General features: G+C 37.9%; 1 protein-coding gene across 3 annotated transcripts in view; it reads right to left on the bottom strand.

The window, feature by feature from the left end:
* Positions 1 to 16,604, bottom strand: part of Itsn2 (intersectin 2) — a 115,594-nt gene that overhangs the window by 39,643 nt on the left and 59,347 nt on the right. For all 3 annotated transcript variants that reach the window (XM_090337359.1, XM_090337360.1, XM_090337361.1), the window contains exons 17-22: positions 11,688 to 11,824; positions 7,366 to 7,502; positions 6,168 to 6,265; positions 5,259 to 5,434; positions 4,851 to 4,995; positions 1,666 to 1,871 (exon numbers count right to left, since the gene is read on the bottom strand). In XM_090337359.1, the coding sequence (XP_090193485.1) occupies positions 1,666 to 1,871; positions 4,851 to 4,995; positions 5,259 to 5,434; positions 6,168 to 6,265; positions 7,366 to 7,502; positions 11,688 to 11,824 (899 nt within the window). The remainder of the gene's footprint in view (positions 1 to 1,665; positions 1,872 to 4,850; positions 4,996 to 5,258; positions 5,435 to 6,167; positions 6,266 to 7,365; positions 7,503 to 11,687; positions 11,825 to 16,604) is intronic.

Here is a 16,604-nt window from a genome sequence, read left to right as displayed (position 1 = left end):
AGAAGTAGAGCCATGGTAGAGAGTGAGCCTTGAGCAAAAAGGCTCAGGGACAGCATCTAGGCCCTGAATTCAAGCCTCAATATCCCCCCACCCCTCCAAAAAAGATTATACTAAGTATGAGGTTCTGGAGGCTCCAATGGTAAGTACCAAGCAAAAAATGAGACTGTAAGGTCAAGTTCAAGCTCCAGCACATACACATATACTTGTGCATACACATATCATGAAAGGGATGAAAAACATTTTACTACAAAGACATGGGAGCTAGGCGTGGTGGCTCTCGCCTGTAATCCTGGCTCAGTAGGCTGAGATCTGAGGATGGAGTTTCAAAGCCAGCTCTAGCACTAAACAAAGTGAGGCCTTATCTCCAATTAATCACTAGAAAACAGGAAGTGGTTCTGTGGCCCAGGGGAAGGGTAGTATAGCCTTGAGCTGAAGTGTTCAGGGACAACGCCCAGGCCCAGGGGTAGGGCCAGGCCCAGAGTTCAAGTCCCATGGCCTAAAAAAGCAAAGCAAAACAAAACAAAACAACAACAAAAAAACAAAACCAAAAATCAAAAGAAAGACATGGGTTTCATTTCCATGGAGGTCTGACCTAGTAAGGAATACAGGGGCCAGGGGTTTGGCCTAGTTGTAGAGTGTTTGCTTAGCATGCATGACGCTCTGGGGCGATTCCCAGTACTACATACATAGAAAAAGCCAGAAGGGGTGCTGTGGCTCAAGTGGCAAAGAGCTAGCCTTGAGTAAAATAAAGGACAGTGCCCAGGCCCTGAGCTCAAGCCCCAGGACTAGCCAAAAAAAAAAAAAAAAAAGGAATATGGGTAATGGGTAACACAAGTCAGTAACCATACTGTCCTATGCTATGAGCAACAGAAAAGTTATGTCCAAGGAAACACAGAAGCTCAGATACAGGAATAGTTCAATTTGGCAACAAGGAGAACTTGTGGCTCACACCCGTAATCACAGCTACTTGGGAGGCAGAGAGCAGAAGGGATTTGTGGCCTAAGACCAACTTGGGCAAAAAGTTGGCAAGATGCCATCGCAATCAATAAGGTGGAATTTGTGATCATATAATATGGGAGACCATATATAAGAGAATTATGGTCCCAGGGTCATCCTGGGCAAAAAGATAGAAACACTAGCTGAAACTAAGAAGACAAAAAAGGGTTGGTGCCATGCCTCAAGTGGTGGAATATTTGCTAAACAAGCATGACCTCAGTACTGGGGAGACAAGTAAGAGATCATGAGTTCCAGGGCAGCCTGGGAAAAAGTTAGTGAGACTCTATCTCTAAAACAAAATACAAATAACAAAAGAACTGGGAGCAAGGATTAAGTGGCAGAGAATTTGCTTAGTATGTATGAAGCCCTAAGTTCAACCCCAAGTACTCCCCAAAAAAAGAAAAAGAAAAAGAATTAAGTATTAGAAACTCAAATATTATAGTATAGTATATAAATATTTAAATATAGCACTTTGAAAACTGAATTTGAAATGACTATAATAAAAGAGATTCTAAAGCTGAAACTTATCAGTTATAAGCTTTCTGTAGGCTCGAAATCATATGTCTAATCATATCCTTATATTCAGATTCAAGCAACTCCTCTTGTGGGCTGGACTATCAGTGGAAACATCACCATCCATGTCTCATGGAAAAACACAGAGATGCTTACTCTTCCTGCTTTGCTTCACTTCCAGGAATGATCTTGACATAAGATTTGGGAAACCATCCTCTTCCTCCATGTACCTCTCCAAACCACCAATTTTCTTGCTGCTCTAAGACGGTAATAATGTCATGTTTTGAGAAGTTCAAATGGTTATCTTTCTTTGCAGTCCAGGAACAAAGAGCCTGTGCTTTCAGGTTTTCTACAACCTGTCCCTGTGAATAAGAGGCCACACAAAACTTAAAAACAGAGCATAACCAAGACATGAGAAATGTTTGTGAAGTAATGGACCTTCTATCTGGTGAATATAATGTAACTCTTCTATTAATTACAATAAAATATATGAAAAAAACAGAGCATAATACTCATAATTTCTGTTTCTAAACAAATAACATACTTAATGTTCAAACAGTAAACGAGTTTGTGTGGTGGTAACTTAACCTTAATCTACTAATTGAGTTAAAATTCTATATGACCCACAATCATGACAGGAGCTTTCCTGAACACCTGTCATTCTAAGGAATTATATCATCACTGGTACAGAGGTAAACAGTGAATACTCTTAAGAAAGTTTTTTGTTTTTTGCCAGTCCTGGGCTTGAGCTCAGGGTCTGAGCACTGTCCTTGGACTTTCTCAAGGTTAGAGCTCTACCACTTGGACCTCAGCACCACTTCCAGCTTTTTTCTAGGTATGTGGTACTGAGGAATCGAACCCTGAGGAATCGAACCCTGAGGAATCGAACCTGGGTCTTGGTGCATGCCAGGCAAAACACTCTATTACTAGGCCAAACTCCTAGCCCCTCTTAAGAAGTATTTGTAGATCCACCAAATATATACCATACAAGAAAAGAAAAGAAATGGGAAAGTTACTGCAAATTTTTTCTCTCTTCCAGCTTCTAATACTACCTATACAACTGTGTTTGATTTAGTTACCTGACTTGCAATAGATGTGGTTATGCACAGTCTCACTCAGTCTCTTTTAGTCTCTTATTTTTGTTTTCTTAATGAAGCTGAACTCTTCAATTATACTCTAAATACTATAACACACTCTCATTTTCTAAAAATGTTTTGTAATGTAAGTCATTCTTGACTGTCTTCTTTCTCATCACTTCCCAACTTTGTTATGCTTAAATTCCTTCAAAAAAAAAATCGCTGGGTACGGTGGCTCACGCCTATAATCTTAGTTACTTAGGAGGCTGAGATCTGAGGACTGAAGTTCAAAGCCAGCCTAGGCTCTAAAGTCCATGGAACTCTTATCTCCAATTAACCATTAGACAACTGGAAGTGGTGCTGTGGCTCTAGGGGTAGGGTGGTACCTGAGGCGCTCAGGGACAACTCCCGGGCCCAGGTTAGGTCAGTAGCCTTGAGTTGAAGAGCTCAGGACAGCACCCAGGCCCAGAGTTCAAGCCCCACGCCTGACATCCCCCCCCAAAAAAAAAATCATCTACAGGGCTGGGAGTTTGGCCTAGTAGTAAAGTGCTTGCTTAGCATACAGTAAGACCAGGGTTCAATTCCTCAGTTCTACATACATAGAAAAAGCCAGAAGTGGTGCTGTGGCTCAAGTGGTAGAGTTGTAGCCTTGAGAAAGCCCAAGGACAGTGCTCAGACCCTAAGTTCAAGCCCCAGGAGCAGCAAAAAAAAAAAAAAAAAAAAAAAAAAAAGATCTTAAAGTTGCTTTCCAGTGTCACCCTTTTAATTTAGGTCCTATACTGTCACACTGAACACCAAGCAAAAAGCTTCTTCTGAACAATGAACATCATAAAACCTCCTATAGTTCCTGAAGCTCTTTATTTTGACTTCTCAAATCCCTCTCTCCAACCCACCTTTTTTTTTTTTTTTTTTTGCTGGTCCTGGGACTTGAACTTAGGGCCTGGGCACTGTCCCTGAGTCTCTTTGTATGCAAGGCTAGTGCTCTACCACTTGCAGTCTTTTTGAGTAGTTTATTGGAGATGTCTCAAGGGGATTTTCTGCCTGGGCTGCCTTCTAACCTAAATCCTCAGATCTCAGCCGCATGAGTAGCCAGGATTACAGGCATAAGTCACCAGTATCCCTATTTTCAGTGTAACTTTCCCTCCTGAATTCCAGACATCCTCCTACTGGATATTTCCACCAGGTTGTTTATATTAGCCTGTTTGAAATGTAATTAATCATTTTTGAACCCACAAAAACCTTCCCTGCCTGAACTGCCTATTAAAGACAATTACCATTCTTTCAGTTGCATAGCTAATGATTCTGAAGAATTCTGAAGAATTATCTTTACTCCAGTTTCTTTATTTTTTAAAATCCATGGGCTATCTACTTTATGTCTCTGTATGTATATGTATGTGTGTGTGTGTGTGTGTGGGTGTGCACACATGTATACATATCAATATCTGACTTGAACTCAGGGTGTAGGTACTGTTCTTAGTTTTTGCACTCAAGGCTGGCATTCTTACCACCTGAGCCATTTTCAGCTTTTTGGTGGCTAATTCAAGGTAAGAGTCACACAAACTTTTCTGCCTGCGTTGGCTTTGAATTGATCTAAGAATGATAGGTATAAGTTATTGGCACTTGGCTTTGCACTCAAGTGTGTGTGTGTGTGTGTGTGTGTGTGTGTGTGTGTGTTGGGGCTTGAACTCAGGGCCTGGGTGCTGTCCCTGAGCTCTTCTGCTTAACGCATAAACTCTGTCATTAAGCCATAGCTCCACTTCTGGCTTTTTAGTGGTTACTTAGAGCTAAAAATCTCAAAGACTTTCCTTCCAGGCTAGTTTCAAACTGCAATCCTCAGATCTTAGACTCCTAAGTAACTAGCATTACAGACATGAGCTACTGGCACTTGGCTTTTGCAATTTCTTTTTAATAATATGAATGTAACAATATTTACATAGGTACTCAAAATTAGAGGTTCATGAAGTACCATAAATCTTCAAATGACTTATTTGAGGGGAAAAAGAATCTAAAAAAAGAATTCAAAACCTTCTAGTTCAAATCTCTTATCTTCTACTTGATTCTGAGAATGAAAAGAGAATCTAATATTAACCATTATTCAACCTACATCCTATGTAAAAAAAAGCAACAACAACAAAAAAACAAATTCGATGGTACAAGCTCAGGTAAAATAAGTGAATGAGGCTTCTATATGAAATTTTCATTCAAGTCATATGACTCAGGAGCAAACTCAAAGAATAAAGCAAACAAAAATTACAGACAACCTACCTGTCCGTGAATGGGTGATACAGACCCAGGAGACACAGTACGAGTAAAAGCTGATTTTTTCTGCCATGATGTATTAACAGTTAGGTTTGCAAAAGACACATTTTGATAATCAGCCACAGATGCTGGTTGATTTGAAGAAATCGGTCTGCAAATAGAATGCTGTAAGGTAAGTATACTTAATAATTAGAACCTAATAAAGTATTGATTATTTAAATATTCTAAAGTGGGAACAAATTCATAAACAAATGACTGACCTATGTTTTCATTTACTACATTTCAGAATTAAATTTAGAATTATGGGTACTGGAGAGTCCAGCCCATATGACAAATGATCAGGTTGATCTAAGTATGCACTAGCATTTTTACACTGGCAGAGGATACAAAATCTGCTGTTAGCTCAGTACTTACTCAGAAGTAGTTGAGGTAGTAGATAAAGATACTGTAGGAGGAAGTAAGGCTTTCTTAGGAGACAGAGCTTTTTCATTTGATGCCATTTTTTCTACATAGTTGCATGGAAACCAACCAAAATTTCCTTGAAAACTACCATAAAACCAACCAGGTTCTCCTACAGTTTTTTCATCAACCTATCAAAAAAAAAGTTAACAGTGTTTTGAAATAAATACATTTACAATGGACAGAGATGAAGGCCAATGTATTATATTTTTGGTTTTAGAATTCAGCCCATTTAACTATTTCTTATAAATTATTAGGTTGCTATTTACAATCACTGACAATTTTTTTTTTTGTCATGGGGCTTGAACTCAGGACCTGGGTAGTGTTCCTGAGTCCTTTTTCTCAAGACTAATACTCTATCACTTTGACCCACAGCTCCACCTCTGGTTTTTGAGTGATTAATCAGAGATAAGTGTCTCTTGGGGACTTTTCTACCTGGGCTAGCTCTAAACTGTGATCCTCAGATCTCAGTCTCTTTCAAGTCTAGTGCATCTTCTCTGGCTATTCCTACTTTTATTATGTTTTTTTATGACATGAAAATTAATGCATATATATATATATTTATAACACAAAGCAATATGCAGACAGAAAAGAACAGTGAGCTTGGAAATCAAAAGACACCTGCATCCCAATCTGCAGTGAGATACTGGCTATCATAATTGATGGGATTTTTCTACATTGTTCTTAGAATGTGGTAAGAAATAATAACTGTCTTAGGCAGCTCAGAGGTACATTGCAAGGGTCAAAATAAGATGCTTAAAGTATTTAAGAAATAACAGTGTAAAGTTATAAATCAGTATTATAATATATCAGAATGTGTTATTTTCAGCTTACTCATAAAGAAAAATAACCATAATTTCTTACCTGAATTATATCTCCAGAATTAAAACTCATCTCATCATGGCTCCTTGCTTCAAAGGGGTATAATGCTCTATAATTCACCAAAACATTAGTTGTCTCACCTAAAGAGAACATAATTGTCATAATTTTCTACTTCTGTTTTAAGTGTCTGTGCTATGGCTTAAGACAAAGCTCTTAAACTCAAAAGTGGTAGAGTGCTTGCCTTGAGTGAAAAAAACCCCCAAAAAACAGAAATGTGAGGTTCTGAGCTCAAGTACCAGTATCAGCACATGCACATGCACATATACACATCATAGGAGGTAGTAAATTGAGAATAACTTATAGGATGAGGCATATACATGCACTTCAGGGAAGGAGTGGGAATGGGAGCCAAACAGAGTTGTACAAAGTGGAAGGAAAAGGCCGCGAGTTTGGTAGAGTGTTTGCACTCTAGTATGCACAAAGACCTGGGTTCGATTCCTCAGTTCCACATACATAGAAAAAGCCGGAAGTGGTGCTGTGGCTCAAGTGGTAGAGTACTAGCCTTGAGAAAACCCAAAGACAGTGCTCAAGCCCTGAGTTCAAGCCCCAGGGCTGGCAAAAACAAACCATTTTTTAACCATTTTGTTTGTTAAACAAAAATGGTTGGAGACTAAGTGCAAAGAGAGACATGGTTGGATTTGTGGAGGTCAGAGTAAGACAGGCAAAAAAGCACCATCATACAGGTTGCAAATGAAAAGATCAGTAAGTAAATAGGATTAGTTGAAAAAAAAGAGCTGTAAATTTATCATTTATGGTTCTAAAGAAAAAATAGAGTTCAAAAATTTATTAGATGATAAAATTTAAAATATTTTACTTTGTTTTTGGATAAATGCTTTTACTTATAAAAAATTGAGCACAATGTATCATAGTTAATATACTATTATCAAAATAGTATATCATGAAAGTATTTTAGAAATGGACTCAGGTCTATCTAAAGGTACCTCTTCTGAGAATACTTCAACATGCAAAGATTTGAAAACTATACCAGGGTCTTTTTTAAGTCAGCAATAATTCCCTTCTGTGTTCAGATTTCTATCCTCCTTGTCTCTAAACTTCTTTTCCAACATGAAATGCTTTTTTCAAATTCTAAGTTCTATTTTTTATTGTTTTCTGATTTTTTCGCATCCTATAAGATTGCTTTTGTTATGCTGCCTTAGGAAAAAAACCAATCTATCCTTACTTTGTTTCTCCCCAGCTTTTCGTTCCTCTTCTTGAAATTTTTCTTGTGTTTTTTCTTCCTGAAGTCGCTTTTGCTTTTCTTCTTCCTCTTTCCTAAGATTTTCTCGCCATAAGTTTTCTTTTCCTTGTTTAGCTTTCCTTTAAATAAAAGAAAAAGATTTTGTATAATGTTCTAAAAATTGTTTATATACAGAATGAAAAACGTAATGGTAGAAAACTAGCAAAGAGAGTTAGCTGGAGATGAGGAGAAAAACAGCAATGTTCGTGAGTAAAGGAAATATCAGTCAAGAGGAGCCTTGGACTAATAAGTGATCTAGAAAGCATGGCACCTCCACTCATCCACCTCCAAATCCAAGTAAAAGAGAGACAAACGGATATCCAAAGTTCAGCAAGCAAACCTAAAACTCCTTCCCTTGTATATCCTTTATAAAAGAATCCCTTCCAGAGCTGGGAGTTTGACCTAGTGGTAGATTGCTTGCCTAGCATGCACAAAGACCTGGTTTGATTCCGTGGTACCACATACATAGAAAAAAAAAAAAAGCAGGAAATGGTGGTGTGGCTCAAGTGGTAGAGTGCTAGCCTTGAGAAAGCCCAAGGCAAGTGCTCGGGTCCTGAGTTCAAGTCTCAGTACTGGCAAAAAAGAGGCTGAGATCTGAGAATCAAAGTTCTGAGTTGGATATGGAAAAAGATAAAAGACCCCCTTCCAGCTTCTATTCTAATTATCCTACCTCATTCCTGATTAGGGGATGAATTCACAGCTGTGAAACAGGAAAAGCTTTTGGAAAGGCTAGTTAACTTTTATATTATCATCTTAATAAAAGATCTTTGCTTTTGCTTTGACAATAGAGCATATCTACTTTGTAGGTCATTGCTCAAGTTTGAAGTGGAATACTTGGCCAAGCTGGAGAAAGTAGGTCACTGAGGATCTTCAAATGTTATACTGGGCCCCCAGTCTCTTACTCCCTACTTCTAGTCACAATGAGATATAAACATCTCTCTTCTACCACACATTCCTACAACCATGAAATTCAGCCCAATTACACAGGGCCTACATCAACCATGGATGGAACCCCCTAACACCATGAGCCCCCCAAAATCTTTCCTCCTTTAAATATTTCTCTCAGGTATTTTGATCAAAGCTAAGCAAAAGTAGCTAATACATTCAAACTTTTGTGATCAGACTTAAAATTATTTTAGTATACAGCATACACCTCCCTTTATGTATTTATACGTATGTGTGTACATGTGTGCATGTGTGTACATGTGTGCATGTGTGTCTGTCTGTCTGTCTGCTGGTCCTGGGGCACTGGGTACTCTTGAGTTTTTTTGGTCAAGGCTAGCACTATACCATTTTTTGGTAGTCAATTGGGGAAAAAAAGTTCTAAATGTAATTTTTAAAGGAATTTGGATATCCTAGATAATGAAAAATAGGCTTTGGTACTAATTTTTTTTTTCTTCTTTGGGGAAAGGTTGGTACTGGGGCCTGAACTCAGGGACTCATGGTCTCACTTTGGGGGGTATGTGTGTGCATACTCATGCCTGCCGTGGCACTTGAACTCAGTGCCTGGGCACTGTCCCTGAGAACTTCTTGAGCCACAGCACTACTTTTGCCTATTTCTGAGTAGTTTATCAGAGGTAACAATTTCACAGACTTTTCTGCCTGAGCTGGCTTCAAATAGTGATCCTCAGATCTCCACCTTCTGACTAGTTAGAATTATAGGCATGCGCTACTATACCCAATTCTCACTTGCCTTTTTCTCTCAAGGCTAGCATTCTTCCACTCGAAATACATATCCACTACCAGCTTTTTGGAGGTTAGAGTCTCATGTTTTGAACCATGATCCTCAGGTCAACCTTCAGAGTAGCTTAGGCTTACAGGTATAAGTCTAGCATTCTATCACTTGAGCCATAGCATCACTTCCAGCTTTTCTATGTATATGGTACTGAGGAATTAAACCTAGGTCTTCATGCATGCTAGGCAAGCACTCTACCACTAGGCAAAACTCTCAGCTCCTGGTAATCTTTTAATTCACAAACTGTTTTAAACTTCACATAATTGGTTTATTATATTGGTATTAGTTTATTTCCAAAGCTTCCGTATTATCTATCACGTCACAGGATGCTTCCTCTGGAAACTTTGTATAACTGAAATTCAAGTTGTCATTGAAGACAAGGCTTTTCTTGTAGTCCTTACATCATTTTAACCAACAGTCACTTTTCTAGTTCCACTGTAACATTCCATGACACTCTCCCAAACCAATGATAACTCTATTCTCCTTCATGAAAGGGTATATTACTAATGTGATCTGTTGGCCTGAGAGGAATCATGAGCAAGATGATGTCAATAGAAAGTTTGGATGGTATCTGCCTGTATAATCAATATAGCTCTTTTGTGAAATGTTAAGTACCTCAAATTAAGTTCAAATGAAGAATTCTACTGTTTCTAAATCTATGTGAGTTTTATCTCTACTTACGAGACAACAAAAGTAGAGATCTTGGAGTAATAGTATTAAAGTAATTTGAAAGAAGAATCCAAGAGCAAGGAGTAATCCAAAGTCAACTTGAATAGCAGCCATTCAGTAAGGATGTGTTGGAAGCTGAACATGGTGGCTTGTGCCTTTAACCCAACTACCTGGGAAGCAGAGACGAGGAGGATCATAGTTTGAGGATTTCTGGGCAAAAAGTGAGATTCTGTCCCCTCCAATCTCAGCCAATAGGTTGGGCATGGTGGCTATAGTCTAAGATATATGGGAGATATAAATTAGAGGATTAAAATCCAGGCCAGCTCAGACAAAAACTGGAGATTCTATTTCAAAAATAACTAAAGTGAAAAGGGCTTAAGATATAGCTTAAGTGGCAGAGAAATTGCCAAGCAAAAGCAAGGACTTGAGTTTAAACTCCAGTACCACCAAAAATAGAAAAAGTATTGAACTGGCTACTTTGAAGTCAGGAGCCAATCACTTACTCTTGTAATTCTAACTACTTGTGAGGCTGAGAATGTGAGGACTACTGTTCAAGGCCACACAGATAGACAAGTTCCTAAGACCTCATTTTCAACCCATTGCTATACACAGTGGTGCATATCTGTCATCCTAAATTATATGAAAGGCTCAGAACAGAAAGATCTTGGTTGCTGGCCAGCCTGGGCAAAAGTAGACTGCAAGAGTCCTGAAAAATAGCTCTGAAAAACAGGGCTGGAGGTATGATTCAGGAGTATTGAATTAAGTCTAGAAGGTTGAGGCTGTTAGTCCAAATCCTTAGAACTTTCAAAAAATATTTTTAAAATGTGGTAATATGTCTTTCAGGTCTCTGTTACTATTAACTCTTTCACAGACATTAGTCACATAACTATTAAGTAAGACAAAGGAATGTTGGCTTTTTGCTAATTGTGCTAATAGCTTTGTTTGTGTAAGTATGTGTGTATATGCCAGTACTGGGGTTTTTATTCAGGTCCTTGAGCTCTCACTCAGCTTTTTTGCTCACAGTTGGCACTCTATTACATAAGCTACGCTTCCAGTGCCAATTATATTAATTTCTGATATTAGAGAACTTGGCAGAAACAGTAATTTATTAAGAAAAGGATCCACTGGCAGGAAAAAGTCATGCCAAGTCTCAAACAAACTTTGGTTCTAGGCTTCTAATACCATAACTATCATACCTGTCCTTGGTATTAATGGGAAAACTGATCTAATCTTTTTCTATGAAGTTAAGTATTAGGGTTTTTTAATCTTTGAGGGAAAAGTAACACATTTTCTAGGAAAATCTATATAAAACTAACACGTGATTATGTGTAAAACGAACTTGAAGCTGGGCACAGTGGCTCATGCCTGTAATCCTAGCTACTCAGAAGGCTGAGATCTGAGGATCACAGTTCAAAGCCAGCCGGGGTCCTTAAGACTCCTATCTCCAATCAACCACTAGAAAACCGGAAGTGGGGCTATGGCTCCAGGGATAGGGCAGTAGCCTTGAGCTGAAGAGCTCAGGGACAGCGCTCAGGCCAAGAGTTCAAGCCCCATGAGTGATCAAAAAAAAAAAAAAAAAGTGCCTCATAGCCTTATACCAAGGTTATCCAGGTAGTAAGTGGTAGACCCAGAATTCTAATCCAGGTCTGATCCAAAAGTCTGTATTTCTCAGTTAAGAGCCATCAAACTGGTCACTGAAAACCTGGTCCCTAAGAAGCTTTAATTAGCAAATCTGGAATCTGATTAACATCCTAAAATAATCCTTTTATTCCCTTAAGTTTTCATAGTAAAACCAAAGCAATGTGCATAAAATTAGAATTCTAATAGCAATAAAGAATAAAATATTTATGAATTGTATTACCTTGCAGCTTCATCTTCTAGTTTCTTTTTCTGTATTAGTTCTACTCTTTTCCTTTCGACTTCCTTCAACTTATCATGTTTGATCTTATGAAGTTGTTCAAGAGCTAACTGCTGTGTATTATAGCTTTCTCTTAGTTCCTAAGGACAAAACAGAAATATGTCAAATGATTTAAGTATTTTAATTTATCTAATAATGTGTCATTTACATTAAAAGACAAAAATCCTAAAGCCAAATACAAAAATATCTAAATGAGGCAGGCATCAATGGCTCATGACTCTAATCATAGCTATGCAGGATGTTGAGATCTGAACATCATGGTTCAATGCCAGCCAGAGCAAGAAAGGCCATGAGATTCTTTTTTTTTTGCCGGTCCTGGGTTTGAGCTCAGGGCTTGAGCACTGTCCTTGGACTTTCTCAAGGCTAAAGCTCTACCACTTGAGCCTCAGCACCACTTCCAGCTTTTTTTTTTTCCATGCATGTGGTACTGAGGAATTGAACCCTGGTCTTCGTGCATGCTAGAGAAGCACCCTACCACTAGGCCAAATTCCCAGCCCGGCCATGAGATTCTTATCCAACTAACCACCAGAAAACCGGAAGTACAGCTGTGGCTTAAAGTGGTAGAATGCTAGCCTTGAGTGAAAAAACTCAGGGACAGCACCCAGGCCCTGATTTTCAAAGCCTATGACTGACAATAAATAAAAAAATAGTATCTAGAAGATAAAACAATCTTGAACACAGTAAGTATCTAAGTCATGTATTTACTGAGCAAACATTAAGATGACCTACAGCAGTTCATTTCTAAGAACACAGAATCTTTAACAAACCATTTTTTCTGAAGTATCATTTTTAGCTAAAAAAAAAAAAAAAGAAAGCAATTCACTTAACATTTAAATAGGAATTTTCTTGGCAGTACTGGGATTTGACCTCAGGTTCTTGTGATTGCTGAGCCATACTTCCAGCCCCTTTTTACACCAGTTATTCTTGAGAGAGGGTCTTATTTCTTCCCACCATCTTTTTTGTGTGCCTGATCTAAGTTTTACCTAGGAAACAGGTGTGAACAGAGACCAGGACACAGTGGCCACAAGTTTTCTGCCCAGCTTGCCCTCAAACCTTGATTCTTCCAATCTCAACCTTCCAAGTAGTTAGGCTTATGCCTGTAATATATGTAGCTTAACCAAGTTATCAACAATTTTTTTATTCAATAAAATCCTAACTGAAAGTAGAAGCCATTTTGCCCAAAACTAAAAATGGGAAAGATAAATGTTTGCCTAAAACTATGACATAAGTCGGAATAATGAAAAACACTCTAAAAAGGAATTGAAATAAACAATTACTTATTGAACATAAAATTGTATACAAAATGCCCTAACCAAAGGGTATTCATACAAAGAGCTGCCTGATTCCCATCTATTATCTTTGTCATCAAATAGTTTACAATCTCAAAAGTAGAGATAGGTACCCAAATGTGGGTTAAAGGTAAATGCTTTAACAGAAAACTTGTGATTATCTGGTGGTAGTATACATTTCACCTTTTTACTGAATGATTTTTGGGGAAAACTGATCCTCTACCATTATATGTGGTTTGATCAGGTTTTTAAAACCTAGTGGTACTCCCATTCTTACTCAGGAGAGGTATTTATTTACTCTCGGATAATCATAGCACCTCACCTCCTTGTTCAGCATGATTGGTCTAAAAGACATGATTAGAAACTAAACTGGATCAGAATTTTCTTGGGATTCAGATACACTGAATAACCTCTGGAGAAAGAAACCTTTCTCAGGACTCATTAAGCAGAGATAAAGTAAACAAAAAAGGCATCTTACTACCCTAAGTAATGGGAAGAAAGTACAGAAAACAGAGATCCGAGATAGGTGGCAAGGGATCACACAGGGAAAGTTCATGGCTCAGTGTTCAACATTCTTCTGCCCACACAGTAGACTGCTCTAGTATCCCTGCAATAACTGCTCATAAGTTTAACTATTTTGAACTGGATTTCTTTCACTACAAATTTTATAGAATCTTGAAGGAAAAAATGCATAAAGGAAAAAAAACCCCCAAGTTTAACCAAAAGAGGCAAAATGTAGCTACACTGTATTTGAAAAGAATGTTTTAGTAAAAAGGAAAAAAAGGGGGGTGGTGGTATCTACTCCCATACAACAGAAAACTCCAAACCAAAACCAAGGCAGACAAATACATGAAGGGTAACTCTTCTGGTTTAGTTAAAGTGGTAGATCTGAGCTAAGTATAGTTTGGTGTGTGAAGACTGTCTAAACATATCTGAAAAAAATACTTGCAACCTGAACCAATATTAATACAATGCTATGTTCATAGAGCATTTTACATAGCTCTCAGCTTCTACAGCTTTGTATTTGTTTATATTTGTATTTTTTCTATGGAAAAGCAAAAGAATATATTGACTATAATCTATGCAACAGGGTGCTTTGGTGTTAAGGAGCATGGGTCTGGAATAAAACCATGGCAGTTCAAATCAGGCTCTGTCAATGGCTAGTTATAATTTCCTTAGGAAAGTTTTTAAGTTTCTTAATCTGCACAGGCTTACATAGCTTCTGTGAGGAAAAAAAGAACTAATATATATGTGTATATATATATATATATACATACACACACACATATATACATATAGTTTATAATCATGCAGGACCTAAGCTCTCAATAGATATTAGCTGTTAGTAAGATGAACTGAGAATATTAAGTTAAAAAGGGGTACAAAGAACGACCAAATTAATGTCTTAATATGGCTATAGGCTTAAACCTCTAAGTGACCCTTGAAGTCCGAATTCTAAGTATTCCTTAACTAGTCTCATTCCTCAAGTGCCAGAACTAGTGAGCTATCCACTGACCCAAGTTCCCAAGGGGGCCTGTGCACCCTCTGTCACAGTCAACCTTCCCTGACTGTATCAGTGCCTATCCATGAGGGTAATTTTTTTTCTTGTTAATTAGAAATAAAGTCTTCTGGACTTTTCTGCCATGATCCTCCTGTTAACAGGATTGTCTTTTATTAAAATGTCCCAACCACAGTACAGTAAAAATATTTAATAAGTATTTATGGGAGGAGTAAAATACATGAAGAACAGTCTATTCAGATTAAGATTTGAAGCACACTAAACACTAAAGTGTATTCTTCTGGCAGAACATAAGTACACCCACATGAAGCACAGACAGAGGAAGGAATATGAATGCTACAAAAGTCGGCCAGGAGTTTGGCCTAGTGGTAAAGTGCTTGCCTAGCATGCATGAATACCAGGGTTCGAGTCCTCGGTACCACATAGAAAAAAAGCCGAAATTGGTGCTGAGGCTTACGTGGTAGAGTGCTAGCCTTGAGAAAGTCCAAGGACAGTGCTCAGGCCCTGAGCCCAAGCCCAAGACTGGCCAAAAAAAAAAAAAAAAGAATGCTACAAAAGTATATCTTAGTGAATAGGGGAAGTATGAGGCAATATAACAAAAATGGCAGTTCAAGATATATAACACATCTGGACACTGGTGGGTTGCACACAGATCCTAGCAACTGAGGAGGCTAAGATCTGAGGACTGTAGTTCACAGTGCAGGCAGGAGAGCCTGTTAAGACTCTTATCTCCAATTAACTAACCCCCAAAAGGCTGGAAGTGGAGCTATGGCTTACATAGTAGAACGCTAACCTTAAATACAAAAGCTCAGGGATAGCACCTGGCCCCAGAGTTCAAGTTCCACAACTACTGCACATATACACACATACAAATAACACAGACAACATAAATATGGGAAGCATGTGATCATAATAGAATTAAAGAAGCTGGGCACTGGTGGCGGCTCACGCCTGTAATCCTAGCTACACAGGAGGCTGAGATCTGAGGATCAAGGTTCAAAGCCAGCCTGGGCACAAAAGGACCTTAGACTCTTATCTCCAATTAACCTCTAGAAAAACAGGAAGTGGGGCTTGCTCAAGGGTAGGGCAGTAGCCTTGAGCTGAAGAGCTTAGGGACAGCCCCCAGGCCGAGTTCAAGCCCTATGACCCCTTCCCCCCAAAAACAGAATTAAAGAACTCTGAGAGGTAGACAAATTTGTAATTTACAGTAAATTTGCAGTAAATTATAGTAAATAAATAAAAAAATGTAAATTTTATTCTTTAAATTACCCATAACAATGTAAAATGTATATAATCAATAAATTATCAGGAAGAAAAACTCTTGATCAAAAAGAGTACAAGGAGAAAAAAAGAAGAAAACATAGGTAAAAGATGACAAAGAAAGGTGATAAAGTTCAAATTATATTAAACAGATCAACTACTCCAATTAAAATGTAGACTGTCTATTAAAGACAAATTTAAGTGTAAAGATGCAAACTAGTTATAAATAAGGTAGAAAAAGATATACCGATGCTAACTCTAATCAAAAGAAAAAAGCCAGTATAAACTGTCAGAATGTAAGAAAAAGTTGTCTGTGCCTGTGTGTGTGTCTCTCTCTTTTTGAGACAGGGTCTCATTACATGGTCCATCTTAAATGCACTAAGTAACTCACACTGGCCTTGAACATACATCAGCCTTCCTGAATAAATCATGCCAGGCAGAAAAATTAGACTTTATTATAGGAAGTATTTCTAGGAGAGGACAGTATAATGATAAAGGGGTTTGTCTACTAAAAAGCCACATTATAAATATACAGTAACAAAGCTTCAAAATATGTAAGTAAAAAAAAGCTAACAAAATTAAAACAGACAAATCCATAATTAAAATGGAAGATTTTTTTTATTACACCTATCTCTATAACGATAGAGAAAGCAGACAAGAAAATCAGCAAGTCTAATTATCTTGACTTTATTCCAGAGTAGCAGTTCTCATCCTGAGGCCAACAGACCTTCCAAGATTCTTAATCTTGTTTGTACAATGCAGAGATTCACATACTTGGACAGGAACAAAAAT

Source organism: Megascapheus bottae, chromosome 7 (genome assembly GCF_031878675.1).
Source record: "Megascapheus bottae isolate mThoBot1 chromosome 7, mThoBot2.hap1, whole genome shotgun sequence".
Classification (NCBI taxonomy): Eukaryota; Metazoa; Chordata; class Mammalia; order Rodentia; family Geomyidae; genus Megascapheus; species Megascapheus bottae.
This window is presented reverse-complemented; position numbering and strand designations above follow the sequence as displayed.